The sequence below is a fragment of the Neophocaena asiaeorientalis genome, unplaced genomic scaffold (assembly GCF_003031525.2).
Source record: "Neophocaena asiaeorientalis asiaeorientalis breed wild unplaced genomic scaffold, Neophocaena_asiaeorientalis_V1.1 scaffold7, whole genome shotgun sequence".
NCBI lineage: Eukaryota > Metazoa > Chordata > Mammalia > Artiodactyla > Phocoenidae > Neophocaena > Neophocaena asiaeorientalis.
This window is the reverse complement of record NW_020185337.1, coordinates 15336580-15356578: the sequence shown is the minus strand read 5'-3', so window position 1 is coordinate 15356578 and position 19999 is coordinate 15336580. Positions and strand designations below refer to the sequence as shown.

General features: G+C 39.9%; 1 protein-coding gene across 2 annotated transcripts in view; it reads left to right on the top strand.

Annotated features, from left to right (window-relative positions):
- GRID2 (glutamate ionotropic receptor delta type subunit 2) overlaps positions 1 to 19764 on the top strand; it is a 1308561-nt gene extending 1288797 nt beyond the window's left edge. For both annotated transcript variants that reach the window (XM_024736087.1, XM_024736086.1), the window contains 2 exons: positions 16366 to 16606; positions 19342 to 19764. In XM_024736087.1, coding sequence (XP_024591855.1) covers positions 16366 to 16606; positions 19342 to 19764 — 664 coding nt within the window. The remainder of the gene's footprint in view (positions 1 to 16365; positions 16607 to 19341) is intronic.
- Positions 19765 to 19999: the final 235 nt, after the last annotated feature.

The following is a 19999-nucleotide window of genomic DNA, read 5'->3' as shown; positions in this document are numbered from 1 at the left end:
AGTTTATACCTGGGCTAAGGTCACTCTTCTCAAGTCCCCAATGCACTGGTATTGTCAATATACGTACATCTTTAATATTACGACAAGATTCAAGTACTGTGAATTCTGAGTATCAATTGACAACCTTGTTTCTTCTGGCCAGTATAAAATTTAAAAATTGATCTCATAAAATATCTAGGAATCAGATTCTCATAAGTAACAACAAATCTACCCATTGTGCTCTCTGTTGCTCTGTGGCTGGCATCTGAATATATGAACTCCCCAAGGGTGAGAATAAGACTTCATCATTAAACTTATGTTAGTGTTGCTTTTCACGTATTTTTCTCTTTCGTGAGTGAACTATTTTATTTCTCTCATTTTTCCACATCAAATTCTCAGTGCTCTAATGGGTCTCCCACAGTTCCAGGCAGTTATTGGTTCTTGGGGGAAAATGCTCCTTATTGATGGCAGCCTTCATGGGAAGGACAGTGATTTACTACGTTGCTCCCTGTGCAGCTGTGAATTTGCTGTACGGTGACGGCCTTCGGTGGCCTCCTTGGTCTCAACTTGACAAGAGACCTATAGAGTGAGCTAGTTCTATTGAAATGAAAGTGTCCTCACCCCAAAGCACGTTCTGTCCCTCAAACTAAACCCAGGTTGGCAAGAGGTTGGTGGAAACATGGTTAAGAACAAAGTGAATGATGACACTGAAATTGAGGCTGTCCCTGCTGTCTCCACAAGGCCCCTGACCCCTGGCTTGGCCTCCTAAAAGCTTCACGTTGTCACCCTCACTACCTCCCTATTTTCCTAGGCTTTTCACAGCTGCCTGCGTCCTCACCCACAGTCTCAATACTTCCCACTCTAACATTCTGTGTATTTTCTTGGCTAAACTATCAGAATGAACATTGGACTCTAGGCAGCATTGTGGGTTTGGACTTAGCCCTTGTCTATGTCAGTGCTCATTTCTGAAAAAAGAAGGTGGAAGCCTAGAGCACGTGGACTCTACAGCGTCATCATGGATGCGCCACGTGAGTCTTTGTAATAATTACGATGACAACTACCTGGTATCGAGAACTTAATACATGTCAGACGTCACGCTGAGTACTCTGCACAGACAATACAATTTAAGATTGGAATTATTTCGTTAGAAAAACCGAAGCTCAGAGAGCTCACACCACTTCGCCTGTACCTACACAGGAAGTAATGGAACGAGGATTCCACCCAAGTTCGTCTAATTACTCATACTCTTAACTACTACACTCTCCCCTTGCAAAAAAATCTCAGTCCTGAAATTGTTTTCCTTCCTTCATACTTCCTAAACCCTTATCTGTACCTCACTCTCATTCTTTAACTTCTCTTTGATCACCAACCATTTATTATGTCTGTAACTTTCACCCACCCATATTTGCAAATGGTTTTGTAGGTAGAATTCATATCATCCACTTTTTTTGTACCCACTAAAACACCTAAAGTATTGGTATCCTCAGTTTTTTTATATAGATCACATCCTTAAATGAAAGTAATAAGACTGGCATGGGGTAGGAGCAGATGATGGGAGAGACTGAATAGTTACCATTTATCTCAGAGGGATGCTGGAACTCAGTCGCCCCTGCCATCAATTATTAGATATGATCTCCTTGGACATTTTTTGCTCCACTTCCCATCTGCATGTTTATAGGCAGCCTTTGTCCAGAGCTGAAAGAAAATGGAATCCAAATGTTAAAAAGAAAATTCAGAAACCTAGGAACTCTGCCCAGTGGTCTCAGGTAATGATCAGTGACATTAAGTGGTAACATCCCCGCTTGTCTCTCTACCATACTCTACCTATGTTGGCCCCAATACCAGCTTATCTTGTTCATGCATCTTAGACAAATTCTTACACGTGAAAGATCCTGGAGGATCTCTAGAGCTCTGGACCATCATTGAGACTCACCGAGAGGTAACTTGGCATCTAATATAACAGGGACTCCTTGTAATGTAACAAGGATTGTAACAGAAGCAATTCTTAACGTTTTAATTTCCTCTGATTTGTGTTGCAGGTCATGCTTACTGTGAGAACTGGTTATGTGCACAAATGCCCTGTTTCTATTACAACTCCAGAAAAATCACTTCAAAGCACGTTCACTATAGTCTCGTACAGTGTAGCCTCTCCTAGAAAGTAAGCCAACAAGGGTATCAATAACTACAGAGTGGATCTGTTCCTCACATTACCCTTGTTGCTATGGTAGTGTGCCCATTTATTGTGTGTGGAATGCCATTACTTGCAGTGATCTGTATAGCTTGAGTTTTACCTCAGTGATCCCTCTGTCAGAGGGTTTTATCCTTTTTACTCAGCTAGAAACAAACAGACACAGCATAGCGTCTTGTATTGGTAAAGGTTCTTCACAATTTGCCAACATTCTGATGAATTTAGTTGCTGAAAAGAATAACTGGCTATCCAAAACTGGGTAGATTGCACTCCACAATCATTCATCAAGGATCTTAGAAATATTTCAGATCCCCACTTAGCTAGGTTGTTTCCTTTCTAATTGGATTTGGAACAGATACGAAAGGTTGGTTATGTCAGGTTTGGGGTAAAGTAAAGAAATAGCAGGCTTTGCAAATGCCTCCATTTCATCCATACACACATATGGTATTACAAAACCTACTTCTGCATGAAGAGACAGCCACACAGTCCCTCTGACAATTGTTATCGAGACTGAATGACACTCACTTTTTATCAAGCCTCTTCCCTGAGTTATTGAAGCCTCCCATAATATCATTAAGTAAGTAAACATTGCTGCACATAAAGCTCTTGCTATTACCGTGGAAAATGACAAGCAGCTCTCATGAGCTTGCACAGAAACTGTGGGTGTCAACATCCCTTTCACAACAGCAGCATATCCACGCCATTTCATTTTATCTCGACACCTAGACTCATGGAGAGAGAGACTATTTCCTTTACATCTGTTGGCAAATTTTCTTTCTAATAACTGCTGAAAACTTCACTCCAGTAAGCAGTTAGTCCTGCTGGCTGAAGAAAATAGATACATTATCTGAGGTAATAGATAAGTCTCATTAAGAAGATGGAATAGACTAACTCCCAGCATATCTCCCAGGCGTGGGAAAGCTAAATTGTGAAATAGAGCAATAACACATCAATTATCCTTTCTGCACGGAATTACACGAGTCTCACTGCTACATAGCATATTATGTAACTTTTTATAACCAACCATTTATATCCTAGTATCTCTGTTTGCTGCCTCATAAAAAAAGACAGCTGTCCTTCTATTCAAATAAGAGTTATTCCTCAAACTACTTAAGGAATCCAAGTGTTCTATTTAAAATGTATGTTCCTACTTATTAACATATGCCCAGAGAGTGAGTATTTAGTATTAGCCTAAAAACAAATGCTACACATCTGATGATATTACACTTTGAAAGGAAACTGCCTCCTACCAACTAAAGTAAAGCTAGCTATTGGCATTCAAAATACAGGTTTTAGAGATCTTGTGTTGAATAATGATTTGTAATCAGTTTCAGTAGTTTCTCAGTTTTGTCATATCAGATTATCATACGTGCATTACTTGAAAACAATTTCATTTCTTGAGCAATTTAAATATCACCCTCACACTTGTTCACACAATTAATGTTTATTTGCAAAGGTTTTTTTAATATGGCTATAACGTCCCCAACACAGAAATTTCACACCACAGGAGTTAATGGACGTTTATAAATGAAAACTTTGTTTAATAAAGTAAATGATAAAGTCGAGGGCTTACTTGTTTTCATTTGTGGACTACGCAGTGAAAACAAGATAATGACAAAAGAAATGCTTTGCAAATTATAAAGTGATATTTTAAAGAAGAAAGATATTTGTACGTATCCAAGTTTTTAAAAACACCTTAAACATTGATAGGGAGAAGATGACGCATAATTTCTCCAGGTTCTGAGTGTGAGACCGGTTCTATCCCAAACATCATTCAGAGAGAAAAAGGAAAGAAACTGCAGAATGGGAAAGGCAACTGAATAGGAAAGTTGTTCCTAAGTGACAGCTATACTCTGAAATCATGACACTTGCTACTGTGCTTTGTTTCACAATCCATGCGTATTAGTCAGCCGGGGCTGCTGTAACCAAATACCACAGACTGGGTTGCTTAATCAACAGAAGCTTATTTCTCGTGGTTCTGAAAGCTGGAAGTCCCAGATCAAGGTGCCTACAAGGTAGGTTTCATTATGAGGCCTCCTAGACAACACTTACTCCAAAGGTTGTCACTATACTGCCCATCGTTCCAAAACCAAAGTTTGGTGACCGTTTTTCACAGTGCCTTTCACTGCCCTTTGGGAATACGTAACCGCACTGCAGTGGAATCACATAGTAGTGTAATTGCACATAATCATCCAAGAAAAAGTTCAGGGTTTTTTTTCCCGTTTATAGAAATATAGCATATTCAGGTTCATGATGGAAAGAAGTTAGAAAGTAGAACTCACTGTCTAAAATGTCTTAAATGAAGAGCCTCGTTGTTTTTCTGTGGTTCTAGTCACTTTGAGAAAACTTTGTTACGTGACTATCGTAATGCTCTCTACTAAAAAAATTAAAACACTTTTTCAGCAGAGCTGGAATAATGCTAAATATAACAAAATACACCTAAAAAGTCTGAATATTTTTTAATCCTTTAGACTTTCCATCTAAATATGGGCAAAACATAGTAAAATTATTTTTTTAAGTTGTACTATTATCAATGATCTAACTCATGGCTGAGAATTTTAATTAACTATACTGAATTTATCCACCAACTTTAATACAAATATACCTTGAGGTTTTTTAAAGTATATATCAATGTACAACCTCTAAGTTAGAAGATGTTATTTGCATCATAAAAGAATTCACCAGTTATAAAGTACCTACTACTAAAACAGGTCTTAGAATAATGAATTCCTTTCATATTTGTCAAGTTGTTATTCAAATGATCAAAAGTTCAGTGTTGGGCTTCCCTGGTGGCGCAGTAGTTGGGAGTCCGCCTGCCGATGCAGGGGGACACGAGTTCGTGCCCCAGTCCGGGAAGATCCCACATGCCGCGGAGCGGCTGGGTCCGTGAGCCATGGCCGCTGAGCCTACGCATCCGGAGCCTGTGCTCCGCGAGGGGAGAGGCCACAACTGTGAGAGACCCGCTTGGCCGCTGAGCCTGCGCGTCTGGAGCCTGTGCTCCGCAACGGGAGAGGCCACAGCAGTGAGAGGCCCACGTACCGAAAAGAAAAAAAAAAAAAAAAAAAGGAAAAAAAAAAAAGTTCCGTGTTTATGAACATATTCATGAGAATCTTTGTTCATTGAAAAGTTTTCTTTTCCATAATCTTCTCTCTACTAGGCTGTACCAATCACAATCCTTAGCCACTTAAACACAGTGCACACATCAAGACCCCACTATTTTAAGGTTTAGTTGTCAGGCTCAAAGATACGAAAATATTCATAAAACGTGTACGATACACTAAGCAAAATAAGTTTGACTTTATGACCCTTTTTCATAAACAGGCATTTGAAAGGTCTGCATAAGATTTTTTATTGCCTGAAGAATGACTGTAGGCAGAGATGATCACTGCCAGGTTCTCACTGCAGAATGAAAGAATTTCCCCCTTTACTCTATAACCTAAATATCACACTGAGCTTAAGGATGATGCTGACATTTTCAAAGATCACCGAAAGTGTTCTCTTTCCAGTTGCAATTATGCCCTCTATCTCAGTGGGAGCCATTGTCGGGTCTTTTCAGCTCTCTAGCATCTTTGTGGCTTGCTTTCATTATCCTGATTATCTATTCATTTGCTGCCCCAGCACTCATTTTATGAAAGATCATGTCTGCCATTTCCATAATGAGTGCTTGACTTTTACTGCCAGCATAAACACATAAAGTATACAATAATTAAAGTTTACTAGTCACCAAAGTCTTGAGATCCGTCATGTTGCTAATTTGATTTATCAAGCAATTGCTTCCCTGTGAACAAGGCTGATTTTGCCCCCTTCGGCAGTGTGAGACTTGGGGTGGGAGGACATGACTCTAACCTAGAGACGGCAATTTGAATGGGCACCATACATGTCAACTTTAAGGTTCGTCTTCAACCAAGTAACCTCTCTATAAAGTATGATGACTCTTAGCACCAACAAAAATCTCATCAATATTTGAACGTAAAACTTATTTTGTGTTAAAGTTTAAATAATGCACAGTTTTCAAAATAGTTACATGTTATTCAATAAGTATCGTACCCTTTACGGGCTATTGTTTAAGGAAAATTTTCATCGGGCTAAAAATTATGGAAGTCTGCATAACATAAATTGAAACTTCACAACATGCTGACTTACACTGAGTAAGGACTTACTTATCTTGAACACACTGCCTCGTTCTGATCACACTGGCAAAGTCCCCAAAGTGCCTCATGATAATGAATTTATCTGACGTTTACTGTAATCGCAGACAGATTAATGAGCTCATGTGATATTCATGTGGCTCTCTAGGGACATCAGGACGTGTTACACGAAGTGTAATGTTTGTAAGTGGATACAATGGAATACATGTTATCCAAGGAACTTTAGTCAATTCCTCAGCGAATAAAGTACCAGGAAATAAAGAGGCTGCTTCCAATTATACTGGTTTTCTTTAGGGATGCCAGACATCTTGACGGCATATTCAAAAAAAGTACAGGAGCCAGAAGACCTGGGTTTGAGAGCTGGCTGGATCTCTTACCAGCCTTGCGACCTTGGGAAATTTTCTTCACCTCTTAGGCTCAATCTTCTCAGTTTTAAAATGAGAACTTAATAACATCAGCCTTCTTAAAGTCTTAAACATAAAGAGTAGGGCGGGGGGTGGGGAGTGATCAGTCAATCATCCAATCAATCACTATAATTCCTTCCTCACAAGGTTATATTCAGAAGTAAATCAAATAATATGCAATGTTTTTGATAAATGCCTTACAAACTTTGCAACATTATGCATGCATTTATTATTGTTATTCCTTTGGAAAATAGGTCTTCTGGATAAAGTTTACACTCTATTTCCCATACACAGAAAAATGAATGCCTTAGTTACTGCATAAGGACATGGAACACTGTTTTCTTAATAAGAAAACCAGATCTGACCAATTGACGATTTTATCAAATTATATTCTTCAAATTAGAAAGTGAGATATCAAACCGAAGCAAGACAGGAAGCTTCTTTTTTATGCAAGTCCCTGTATGTGGCAGTCTTCAACAGTAACTGAGCTTGTAATCAAATCAAGCCCTGTTGATTCGGCCCTGTAGTGGGGAGGTGGGCAGGTCATTTCACCTCACCAGGCAGGAGTTAAATATGAACTCACCGCCCAGATCCCTTCCAGTCATGCTGTCATTCTCATTAATCGTCTATAGTAATTCTTTACCTACCCTGAAAAACTTCTAATTCGTTTACAATACTTCTAGACATACATAATTAAAAACCACTTTTATATCTTTTGACTACAAGAGACAACACCTTTCCTGCCTCATTCAACTGTCTTACCCATTCTTAGTAAATCATAGTCACTTCCCTGGTATTTCTTTTAGCGGTATAGTATCTGTTCGTATCCTTTTGATTTCAAAATACAGCTTCCATTGCCTGGAAAATGACCCAGCAAATACAGACCTCAGACAACAAATACTACCTGATCTTGAATAATTAAGGCAGTCACTCTTGGAAAATGGGTGGTCCCAATTTCAGAATAAATGTTCAGATGCATGTTTTAGGATAATCAGAAAACCAAGGATATCCAAAATTCACTTGAATTATTATCCTCTCATTGTTGATATACAGTGTGTATGTCCAGTGCTTCCTCAAAATGGTCAAATACAAAATCAACATGATAACTCTGTACTCGTTTAAAGGCACACATATTAATAGGAGGCATTACTACATATTATTATATGTAAATACATAGCCAAAAGAACTGGAATAAGAGTCAAAACCTCTGGTTTTAAAACAGACTCTGATGCTTTCTAATGATGTGACTTTGGCCAAGTCACTTAAGCCCCTCTGAACGTCTTCGTCATCAGTGAAGTGGAAGCTTGTTGACCTCATGGAGTTATTTGCTATGGGATTTCTAATGTAGTCAGCAACTAGAACCATCAGACCAAACTTGACTTGGGCCTGTTTCTGTGACTACAAAGGCAGGGTTGAGTAACTGCAACAGAGACCATGTGGCCCTCAAAGTCTAAAGCATTGACTGTCTGTCCCCTAACAGAAAACGTTTTCTGACCCCTGCTCTAAAAGGGGATACTTGTGAACTTATATGAAATGCCATATTCACCTATATTTTTTTTCACCTATATGATTTTAAGCAATCACAGTGGATTGGATTTAAGTAAATGTCATTTGGCTCAAGTAACTGGAAGAAATAGTTAAAAGTTCAAATTAAACAAAAGAAATAGCCTCTAATTGCCCCCTTTGGGCTATTTGGTATTACGAGGTATTAGATGTTATCAATGAATATTTGTTGTGTCTCATACTCCTAACTGATCATTTAGAGGTTTTACTCAAGGAAAAAAAACAACAACAAATGCCTGGTTCACAAGAAGTTGATAGAATTTTTTTTTACAACTCTGATGTTGAAGTAGTGGTAACAGGCATGCCAATCAGAGGGCCACCACTTAATCAAACGCTAAATCTGAATCTTTGAGAAGTGTTCTTGCTTCAGTCTAAGTTTACCTAAATTTTCCAAGACCAAACTGAAAGAAGTGATGAGTGAATGAAAAACCTTCTGAGCTGACATATTTCTGAAAATCCTCTGCATGCTATTATTAATCCTTCCTCAGTAACCATGGAGAGGAAAATCTTGTGAGCACCCAGCAAATGAATTTAATAATGTGGGTATTCCAGGTCAAAATAGATCCACTCGCTGTGTCAAAAAACACTTTTTTTTTCAGTTATTCCCAAATTTCTTTCTAATTTGGTTACATAAAACTCATAAGTATGTACCACATAAATGTTTTTGAGATGTTAAAATAATGTGTTTTCATCCTCACCAATCCCTACCTTTGAGTTGCCTCAGTACTTCCAAACCGAAGAAATGCCTGAGGTCTCAGATCATAGAGTTTTTATCATTATGTAGCTAAAATTCCCTTTTACTCTGACAGGCCAAGAAGTTTGAAGACCTGGTGTGTAAGAAGGATATCCAGGAAAGAAAAGGAAAGCTGCCCCTCTTGTGGCCAGAGGTTTCCAGTGGAGGGCAAGGGATGGGAGATGGGCAAGAGAAGAGACAGACGTTAGGGAGATTAAAAGCCACAAGGGGGGCTTCCCTGGTGGCGCAGTGGTTGAGAGTCCACCTGCCGATGCAGGGGACACGGGTTTGTGCCCCGGTCCAGGAGGATCCCACATGCCACGGAGCGGCTGGGCCCGTGAGCCATGGCCGCTGAGCCAGCGCATCCGGAGCCTGTGCTCCACAACAGGAGAGGCCACAGCAGTGAAAGGCCCGCATACCAAAAGGGGAAAAAAAAAGCCACAAGGGTAGAAGGCCTGATGCTTCCCTTCCCATTAGCGTTTCTGAAGAGAGCTCCCTGGGCCCACCAGCATTTGCACCAACAAACAAGACCTCAGATAGTTGAGAAGCTAGGGCCGCACATCGGGAAAAAGCAAAGAAAGGTTCAATCTTCATTCCCAGGCCTCCCTTCCGTCCACGTGGTAGGAATCCTGAGGTAGAGCACATGGACCACCCTTGGGACCCTCAGTGAGTGACAACGTGACACTGCAGTAGTGTCTAAAGGGCTACAGAATAGTCAGGGGCTGGATGAAGAAAATGGGAGAAGCTGAGAAAGGTGTACAACACCTCAGAGGTCAGGTCAGCCAAGAGGAGGCCACAAGCCCTATAGAAGCTAAGAAAGACATTAGCCAAGTTTAGCAGACTTACTGCCTCTGCCGACTTTAGTAGCAGTGTCTAAGGGCAGGGCCCAGGCCCAAGCAACCTCAAAGGAGACCTGCCAGAGCAGATCCAAGGACCAGCAAGAGGCCAGAGCTCCCCGCACCAAACACCCACGTAGGAGACCTAATGTGGTCCTCCGTGAATCCTGATGGAGCCATCATGGAAAAGAGCAAGGGAAACAGGGAGGAATCAGAAAGGTGGAGTAATTGGTTCAAGTAAATTGGGCTAAAGCTAGAGACATGTTAAATTATTAGAGCAGATTAAATTTTAAATCGTAGAGCTAATTTTAGTTTGGTTCCCACTGCTCAGCCGGCCCATTCCTCCTGAGGAAAATCAGTTATGTTCCAGAGAAAAGCTACATTTTCTTTGTACACCCAAATTGTGTTATGAATAAATTTGCAATCACAGTACAATTATATCATGTGGTTGGGGGGAACATATTGATGACAGTTTTACTCAGAGTAAAAAAAAACTAACAAATCTCTGAAACAAAAAGAGGTCTTCTCCAAAGAGTTACATATTCGAGGCTGTGTAGAGTAACAGGGAAAAGTATCAGGGGACAGACTGGAGTTCCAGCCCCAGCTCAACTATTTACTCTGTATCAGTCACTAAGAGAGTCATTTAATCTCTACAGCAGTGCTTCCTGACAGTTGTGTCTTAGATGATGTACTAGAATATTACTAAAATATTGATCCCTTCGGCCCTCAGAACAGCCAAGGCAGGGCCTGCAGTGGCTGGAGCCCTGGCATTTCACCTCTGGCTGCAGAGAGCCTCTGATTACCCTAGCGTGGTGCGTAACTTATTTTTTGTGTAGAATGTGATGATTTGGAGGAATTATTGTTCTCTCTGATTCAGTTTCCTCATCCGTAGATTGAGTGGAGGGAAGTAGAGAGAATAAATGATGTCTTCAGTCTTTTTATTCTAGTAGTTTGTGCTTCTGTGAACATGAGGGGGAATTCCAATTGCAAAAGAATCACAGGAATCCCTACATTACATGGTCTAAAATAAGGAATCCCTGCCCTTATTTTTTTTTTTAGGGGTAGTTTCTGATTACCCCTAAATTCTTTCCCAGCAGAAGCAACTAAAAAGTCAGCTGGCCTCTAAACAATATCTTTTTTTAAAGCTCAGCAGGAATTTAACTGTAAGAAAATTAACAAAATTAAAAAGGACCCTATAGACTGCTAATTCAAGGGCAAAATCAAAGTTACCTATGTGGGATTAGAAATTTGTATCCATCTTTCAGCAACCTGATTTTTCATAAAAAATTAATTTGAAAATCAGATTCTAGAGTAGTGATTAAGGATAAGTGATCAATAATTAATGTAAAAAAATGTAGTTCTAACACACAAATGAGGCTTTATCTTCAAAGTAAGTAAAAAGCTTTTCAAGATAAACGCCTCAAACCCGTTGAATATTTTTATTTGAATATGAAGGGAGGATCCTTTGCCTCCATGCTCCTTTCCCCTGAAATTTGCTTATTTCTATCAATAAAGAATTTAATGCAGGCAGGATTGATCTATTAGCCATTCTCAAATTGAAGCTAGGTTTTTATGGACTTCTAAGATTTTGCTCTTCAATGAGATTACAAATGTTTTAATACTTCTGGACAAAAGAAGGAAATGCAGTGTTTTGTCAGTGAATCATGAATCATTCACTGACTCATGAATCATTCACTGACTCATCTGGGAATAGAATTCTCCATTAAGAAGTATGTACCAGGGGCTTCCCTGGTGGCGCAGTGGTTGAGAGTCTGCCTGCCGATGCAGCACACACGGGTTCGTGCCCCGGTCCAGGAAGATCCCACATGCCGCAGAGCAGCTGGGCCCGTGAGCCATGGCCGCTGAGCCTGGGCGTCTGGAGCCTGTGCTCTGCAACGGGAGAGGCCACAGCAGTGAGAGGCCCGTGTACCGCAAAAAAAAAAAAAAGTATGTACCAGAACAGGTCCAGAGACAGAATGGTTGTCACACATGCTGACAATAATAATTCTAGCTTTTGAGTTTTGGTAGCCTACTAAGTGCCAAGCAATGAACAAGATGCTTTTGTTTATGGCCTCATTAATTCTCTCCATAATAACTCTCCACAGTAAGCGTATAATCACTCTGGGGTAAAACGGTAGGAATTTTTCTGACTACACTCCAAAAAGAGGTTTTACACTTCCAGTTGTTCATCACAGTCTAACATCCAACTTTGTTTCTAATAGTTAAAGTGTTTACAGCACCGAGAAGTTTATACTTTAACGTTTCAAGCCCACAGGTTAACCGTAACACTTTGCTCTCTATGAGCAAAGACTGCCATCTTGTGGAAGTTTCACATATAACAAAAACAATCATTACATGGAACTAGAATTTTTCTTTGTACACGTTAAGAATTTTGCAGCTAGCTTTTTGCATTGTTACACACACACACCAGTGTTGCTTATAATTAAAAGGCAAATCTTTCCTTTGAGTGCAATTAAGTCTCTTTTAAACATGCCAGAGCTTTTGAACCTTTGAATAAAGAATCTCATTAATTATAAGGACTCATCCCATTATTCTTTAAGGCAGTGAATTAGATTTTGCTAAACTTTCTTTATCTAAACCTTAAATAGACTTTTTATATAATAAAAAGGAGGGTTTAGTAAGACCTTTCTGATGGAATTTCCAGGGAGCTTTAGCTTGTGTGGCAAAAGTTTATAGCAGAGCTCTGGGCTTAGAGAACACTTTCATTTCCTTCCAACCCTTGTATTCCATGCCAGCCTGTGTTCCCAGAATTTGTTGTGGGCTAGTAGAGTTTGACTGAGGAATCCTATGGCCCAATTTCTTTGTATTGATATATCCCCAAAGATGAGGTCTCCTGCAGTGCCTCAGTCACCTGTGCTTCATGAGATTGACCATATAAAGACATCTTTGTGACATGATGATACTTGAAAGCACATAGAGAAATCTTTTCTTTTTCCCCTCAAAAACTCCTACCACCAGCTGAACCTAAAAATTTACAATTAAACACATTCTTTGGTCCTTTACCATTTACGGCCTTTGGCCATTTAAGGCCCTTTACTCCTATGAGAATCAAAATGGGTGACACAGAGTATGTGTACTTCAGTGATTATTTTTAAAACCAAATTATTTTCCAGGTGTAGAAATAATAAGGACACATCGTAAGTGGTACCAGATACAACCGAGAAGAGAGAGTAAGCAATAATTGTTTCCTGAATGAACATGTGAACTAACGAAAGAATAAATTAGCATGAATTGAGGGTATTGAAATGATTTCAGTGTTGCCCAGGCCATTCTGGCTGGACGTACAGTTGTGGTTTAACATAAATTTTGTACCCAAGGAAATACCTTACATGAAATCACTCTTCAGATGTTTATTGAATGAATAGATGAATAGGAGGGAATGCAATAAATAAGAAAATAGCATAATGATAAGAAAAAAGTAGAATGTGAGGGTAGAGTTCATTTACCAAAAACTGTATTGAGCGTATTCAATCAATAGATACGTGGCTGCTCTGTTAGGAAGCATGGAAGATAACGAGAACATATTCTAGAAAGGGAAACAGACATTAATCAAGTAACCACAGATAGTAATAAATGATGAGTGCAATGAAGAAAAACTCTTCGACTTCCACAGACAGTGACCAATATAGTGTGGCAAGCATAGAAGGACAGGGAAATTTGGGAGCTCATTTTGTGCCCAGATATATTCTCATTTAGAAGATGCTTCTGTAGTCTCCTTTTATTTTTACATGTACCTATAAATTCAGATTTAAGAAGAATTCTTTCTTTTAGGGATGACTATATTTTTTCTTTCAAGATATTCAGTGGTGCCCTGACTAGCTAGATCTTTAGGTAGGCAAATACCTACAGGGTTGGTTTCCTAATGTTATCTGAATGGTATTCATGGATAAGCCAAGCAAGCGACTTTGATGCTGTGATTACGTATGTGTGTGATGGTGCCACACATGCCCACCAGGAGTTGCTCCTTTTGGCTCAAGGCACTATTTCTCAAGTGTATTCCTCAAAATTTTAGCTCCACGGGTTATTAATGTATGTTATTTGGGGAGAAAAACGAGGAAAGGGGAATGAAAGACTAATTTGGGAAATGCTGAATCAAACAATCATACAAATTTTCTTTTCCACAGGTCTTCTCAAAGCCTTTAATAGGCTGCCTTTTTTTTTGTAAATTTCCAAGAGGGTGTTTCTCAAAGCTGATGACCACAGGACCCTTTTTTTGCAGAAGCCCTCTGTACTAGTGTCCCTTGGAACACACTTCTGGAAATGCAAATGACTTTATCTGGATAGGGCTGGGATAAGAGTGAAATGTAATCTGTTAATATTCATAATCATTTTAGTAAAGTCAGTTAATCAAATTTACTGCCCTTTTTGAACAACACACTGAAGGAACAGAACTTTAGACCAATCAATTTCATGAGAAAGACATCCAAGTTGTGATGGAGGCCCCAGTGCACTGTTGGTCCTGGAATGTCAGCAGGGGGTGCTAGGGGTGAGGCTGCAAGAATACCCGGAGGTAGATGACAGGGACGTGTCAGAAAGAGAAAGACAGATATCATGCTCTCTCTCATATGCGGAATCAAAAAAAAGATACAAAGGAACTTATTTACAAAACAAACAACTCACAGACTTAGAGAACAAACTTATGGTTACCAGGGGAAAGGGGCAGGGGGGATAGATTGGGAGTTTGGGACTCACATGTACACACTGCTATATTTAAAACAGTTAACGAACAAGGACCTACTGTACAGCATAGGGAACTCTGCTCAATACTCTGTAATAACCTAAATAGGAAAGAAATTTGAAAAAGAATAGATCCATGCATATGTAGAACTGAATCACTTTGCTGTGCACCTGAAACTAACACAACATTATAAATCAACTATGCTCCAATATCAAATAAAAGTTAAAAACAAAGACTAGCTCCCCATCATAGCCCCTAGGGCTAGTATTACCTTTCGTTTAACTCTGGTTCAATGTTGATTATCATTGAACTCATAGACACGTGGATGACATGAAACCGGTAAAAAAGGTAAATACATCACTGAAAGTGAGTTATTTACTCCTTACAGGTAGGCTTAGTTCTCCTCTGTAAAGTTTTAAGCAGTCTCTCCCTAAATAATCCAAGCGCCGGGGCAAGAGTGCAAATATGGGTCCACATACCCTAAGTGTAACTGTGTAAAACTTGTAAATCAAGCTAAACATTGTTAGGTAAAATATGTTCTCTCCTCTTCTCTTGACAAGTATACCTTCATGACCCCAAGGGAGCCAAGGTGTGAGTCTCTAACTGGTGACCAGCCGGGAGTACTGCATTGACCCAGTGGCACTGGGAGTCAGCCTTCCACCTCCGGCTCTGTCCACACAGTGAGGGTCTCGCACACAGAGGTGTGTGCGCCTGAGCTTGCATGTCGAGATGTCCACACCCCCCAAACCCCACCCTAGAGACCTGTGTGCACCCACGGCTGTGAGATCTGCTCTCGGAAATCACACACAGGAATAGGCTTTTATGAGTCCTGGATGGGCAGGCACTCTGAGCTGTCTGGCCAGGAAGTCCTAGGGAACCGTGGGGATGGTGTGCACTCTGGACAGGCTCATGACCTTGGCCCTGACCATTCTGGCTATGTGAGAAGGGGCACAGCTGGAGGAGGGCCAAAACCAGGCAGGTCTTGGGTAGAGCCCAAAGAGTGTTTGGAACTGAGAATAAAACCTCTATGAAAATCATACGTTTTAAAAGCTGCAGTCTTTGCAGTTATCCCCAGACTCTGGGAGTGAACAAAAGAAGGTATTTCTTATTTGAATGTGACCACTTCTGAAAGCCTCTGGTCAACTTTTCTTCTTGTTCTCCAAGGTAAGATTATTTCCCCTTTGGCATTAAAAGGAAACTAGATCAGTTGTGTGAAAAGCCCAAAACGATGTATTCTATCAACTTCAAACTTGTCCCAAGGCTTTCTTCCACACTGTGTTAAATAATAGAAGTCTTTTTAATTGAATTTCTTTGTGTGTAGCATATGCTGGGCGACATTATGCCAGCATCTCGCTCTGAGCAGCAAAACGTTCTTCATAAAAGCATTAAGATCCAGAGCGTCGTTCTGCTTGTAGGGAAGGAACACAGAACTGCAGCAGCTTGAAGCCACGTAAAAACAGTGCCTCTGAAATGCAATTGTAAAATCACGTTGCAAGAAACCGGGGTTGAGGGTGATATTTAGGATTATAGAATGAAACAGAAAAAATAAAAATAGAAGAGGTGGGGGAAGACAAAAGGGAAGCAGGGAGGGAGGGATGTAAGAAAGGAGAGAGGACGGCGTCGTGGCACAAGTCTGTCTAAAGAATCACTGCAACAATGTTTTGTGTGTCCTCGCATTCCACCTGCAGGCTAATCTCTATATTCATTTCCTCTTGACATCCACCGTCCTTTAGAGACAGGGTTATTAATGGATATGTTGTGGACTGAGGCAAATACCTATGTCTGTAATAACACGATTGTGTGCTTTACCCCAAGGATCCTGGAGCTTCAGCAGAGTGGTGACATGGACATCCTGAAGCACAAATGGTGGCCCAAGAACGGCCAGTGTGACCTGTACTCCTCAGTGGACACGAAGCAGAAAGGAGGTGCCCTGGACATAAAGAGCTTTGCGGGGGTTTTTTGCATCCTGGCTGCGGGGATCGTCCTCTCCTGCTTTATAGCCATGCTGGAGACATGGTGGAACAAGAGGAAAGGCTCCAGGGTCCCATCAAAAGAGGTACTTGACTGAAAGCTTCAGCGCCATGCTGAGCCCACAAGTAGGCTGTGCTTCCAGAGAGGTTAACCACAGGCAAGGGGATGACGGGCTGGGGGTGGTCTTTGTGCTTCCAGAGAGGTTCATCACAGGGAAGGGGATGATGGGTTGGGGGTAGTCTTTGTTTCTTCTTTCCTTGAAGAGTGAAAATAAATCTGTGAAATGTAAAAATTGGTAAGACCAGTACCAATTTTCATTTTAAGACATCCCAGATCCATGAAGAGGAGACAATCGTGTTTGAAAGACTGACAATTTCATGAGCCATAATGGGCCTTGAAATTCTCCCAAATCTCAGGATAGACCTTAAGTCCATGATTTTTTTAAGGGCTGTGATTCCCTTGACCAGTTCACAAGGATGCTTATCACGTTAGTTCAAATAGTTGTTTAACTTACAGGTAGATTACTTGTGTCTCTGAGATTTGGCCTAAGAAATGCAGTGTTACAGTAAAATAATGAGTTTTCTCTTCACCCCCAGGGACTGCTTCCCTCTGTCTGTATGTAGACCTATAGAAGTGATCATATGTTATTATAGTTCTTTAATGGCTCTAGGCTTAAGAAATCCACACGGTGGAATCTTCTAGAATTCCATAGTCCTCCTTTTCTCACGAGTCAGCTTAACTCCAGGGCCATATAAAAATTTTTCCAGAGCTTTGAAAGAATAATTTCAGAGTTACATATATCTTTTAAAGTGCCCTGTGCCTTATTTTCATCCAGAAAAAAAAAATGTGTGTTTATCAGAGACTCTCTGAAGTTAAAAATAAACTACTTGATTTATTTATCTTATTTCCATTGGACCAAAAAGGTGAAACATTTTTTATATAATGAAATCATATTCACTAAAGCTTCACAGATGGAAACGAAAACAACCCGAATTTGCTGAACGATTTGACTTTCTAGATAGTTTCAAAGGACAGCTTTGAACTTTCTGTAACTAGACCTTGGCTAACCGATGCCTCAGCAGATCCTGAGAGGATCTGCTTTACAGCACAAATAAAAATGACTTCTCATTTGCATATGAATTATTGCATGCTAATGTATTCTTTCAAACAGATTGTTTTCTAAAGTTGTCTGAGGATTCTTTGCTACCACCTTACATGCAAAATTGATCAGCATCATTTATAAGGAAAAGCTTGGCTTAGCGAAGATAAATCTTAGCTTCCTACCTGTCCGAGTGATCATACAGTCTAAATTAGTGGAGTATAAACTAAAAATTAATCAGGTTTTATTGTAGTTTTTTTTTAATGTAATAAACTTCTGGTATCTCTACTGACATTGATTCAATGCAAAAGACCACATTAATGCAACATTATAGCCGAAGCTTCATATTCTCAAAACTCTGGAAATTAAGGACTCCCCAAGCTCCTTACATTTTGAATTACTATATATGATATTAAATTTTTGCATTATTATATCTGTTGATGGATGACTATATTATAGTTGCTGTGGGAACCGTAAGATTTTATCTTTCAACCCTCTAACGTCTCAGTGATAATATTGCATTAATGGATATCTTTATTGGATTTTGAAATGAGAAAGGAGAAGGAAGAAAAGTGATGCACATCAAAATATTTTTCACTAAGGAGCACTATAATTGCACAATGAAAAAAATACATCCTCCATTCTAATTCATAGCAGCTAATCCAGATCGTATGAACAAATATTTTCTCCTCTTATGATTCATAGATATTTTTAAATCCTCATAAATTTAATTTATTGAACTTGGTGATAAATAAGACTGATGAAAAGGACAATTTTCTTGCCTGCCACTTTTATTTTTCAAATATTGGGCTTTAATGCTCACTTCTAGTGAAAATCCTAAGGGATTTATGAATTAGTTTCAACTCCAGAAATCTAAGGTGTTATACTCTTTTTCTTCATTAAGCACCTTCTTACTAAGACTCTATTAGTGTAGCTCAAAGCGTCTTTGATTTAGAGGACATTTAGCATTAACGTGGCGCTAAACTGAAGCTGTCACTCACACCTCATGCCTTGAAGGGGTCTCTAAAGGCTCCAGTGCTGACCTTACAATATTGCCTCATTCAGGTACTAGATAGCTTGAGTGTATGAAGTCCCTCAATCAGAAACTGATTCTCTTGTGTTGAATGTTGCTCTCTGTAAACAATCTCACATATTTCTAGCCTAAAGAGAAATAACACTTTAACAGTCACTAACACTTTAGTGTGAACTAGCATATCAGATAATCTTGTATCACTTAATCTCCAAGAATGGAAAGTTAAGGTTAGGAGCAAGTAGTCAAGGGAACAAAAACACAACTTGGAATGAGACACCCTGAAAAAGGAGGAAGCATGCATAAAGAAGAGGTGGGGAGGGGATGCGTGGCCAAAACCATACTTACTATGTGTATAATTTTGCCTGGGTCTGTCTCTGCTCTTGTAGAAGGCAATCACCCATCTACTGCTCCCATATTTTGTAGTTGCATGTGGCATATGCTCCTTTTAGAACTTTTATTGCAAGAAAAGTATAGATAACCTTATCTCAGAATCCTATTGGTACCCCCAGAACCTAGCACAGTGCCTGGCTCATATTAGGTGCTCAATAAATATTTGTTAAATGAATAAACCCCAAAGTTCAGTTCATTTACCTATCATGTTTGCTGAACTACTTTTTTTTTTTTTTTTTTTTTTTAACCATGAAGCTAGTACTGATGAGAACCTTATCTTCTTTTTCTTCATCTCCAGGATGACAAGGAAATTGACCTGGAGCACCTCCATAGACGTGTAAATAGCTTGTGCACAGATGACGACAGCCCCCATAAACAGTTTTCCACCTCGTCAATTGACTTGACCCCTCTGGACATTGACACTTTGCCAACACGACAAGCACTGGAGCAAATCAGTGATTTCAGGAACACTCATATTACCACAACCACCTTTATCCCAGAGCAGATCCAGACTCTTAGCCGTACACTGTCAGCTAAAGCTGCCTCTGGTTTCGCTTTTGGCAACATGCCTGAGCACCGAACTGGCCCTTTTAGGCACAGAGCACCTAATGGGGGCTTTTTCAGGAGTCCTATAAAAACAATGTCATCTATTCCTTATCAACCAACTCCTACCCTGGGGCTCAATCTGGGTAATGATCCAGACCGAGGCACCTCCATATGAGCGCCCAACAAAATCTCTTCACTGTTTCTTTTGTAGGACTCCCTTTGCAAGGAGCGACTGTAATATTGTGGGACTAACATGGATGTAACATTTGTTTTTTTAATCAGGAGTATTAGTAACAATGCTAGTTCTTTCTCTCTACCTTCTCCCTCCTCTCTCTCTCCTCCTCTGTTTCTTTCTCTCTTTTCTTCCTGGACATTTCTCTCCACTTTTTTTCACTACTCAGTTGATTCCC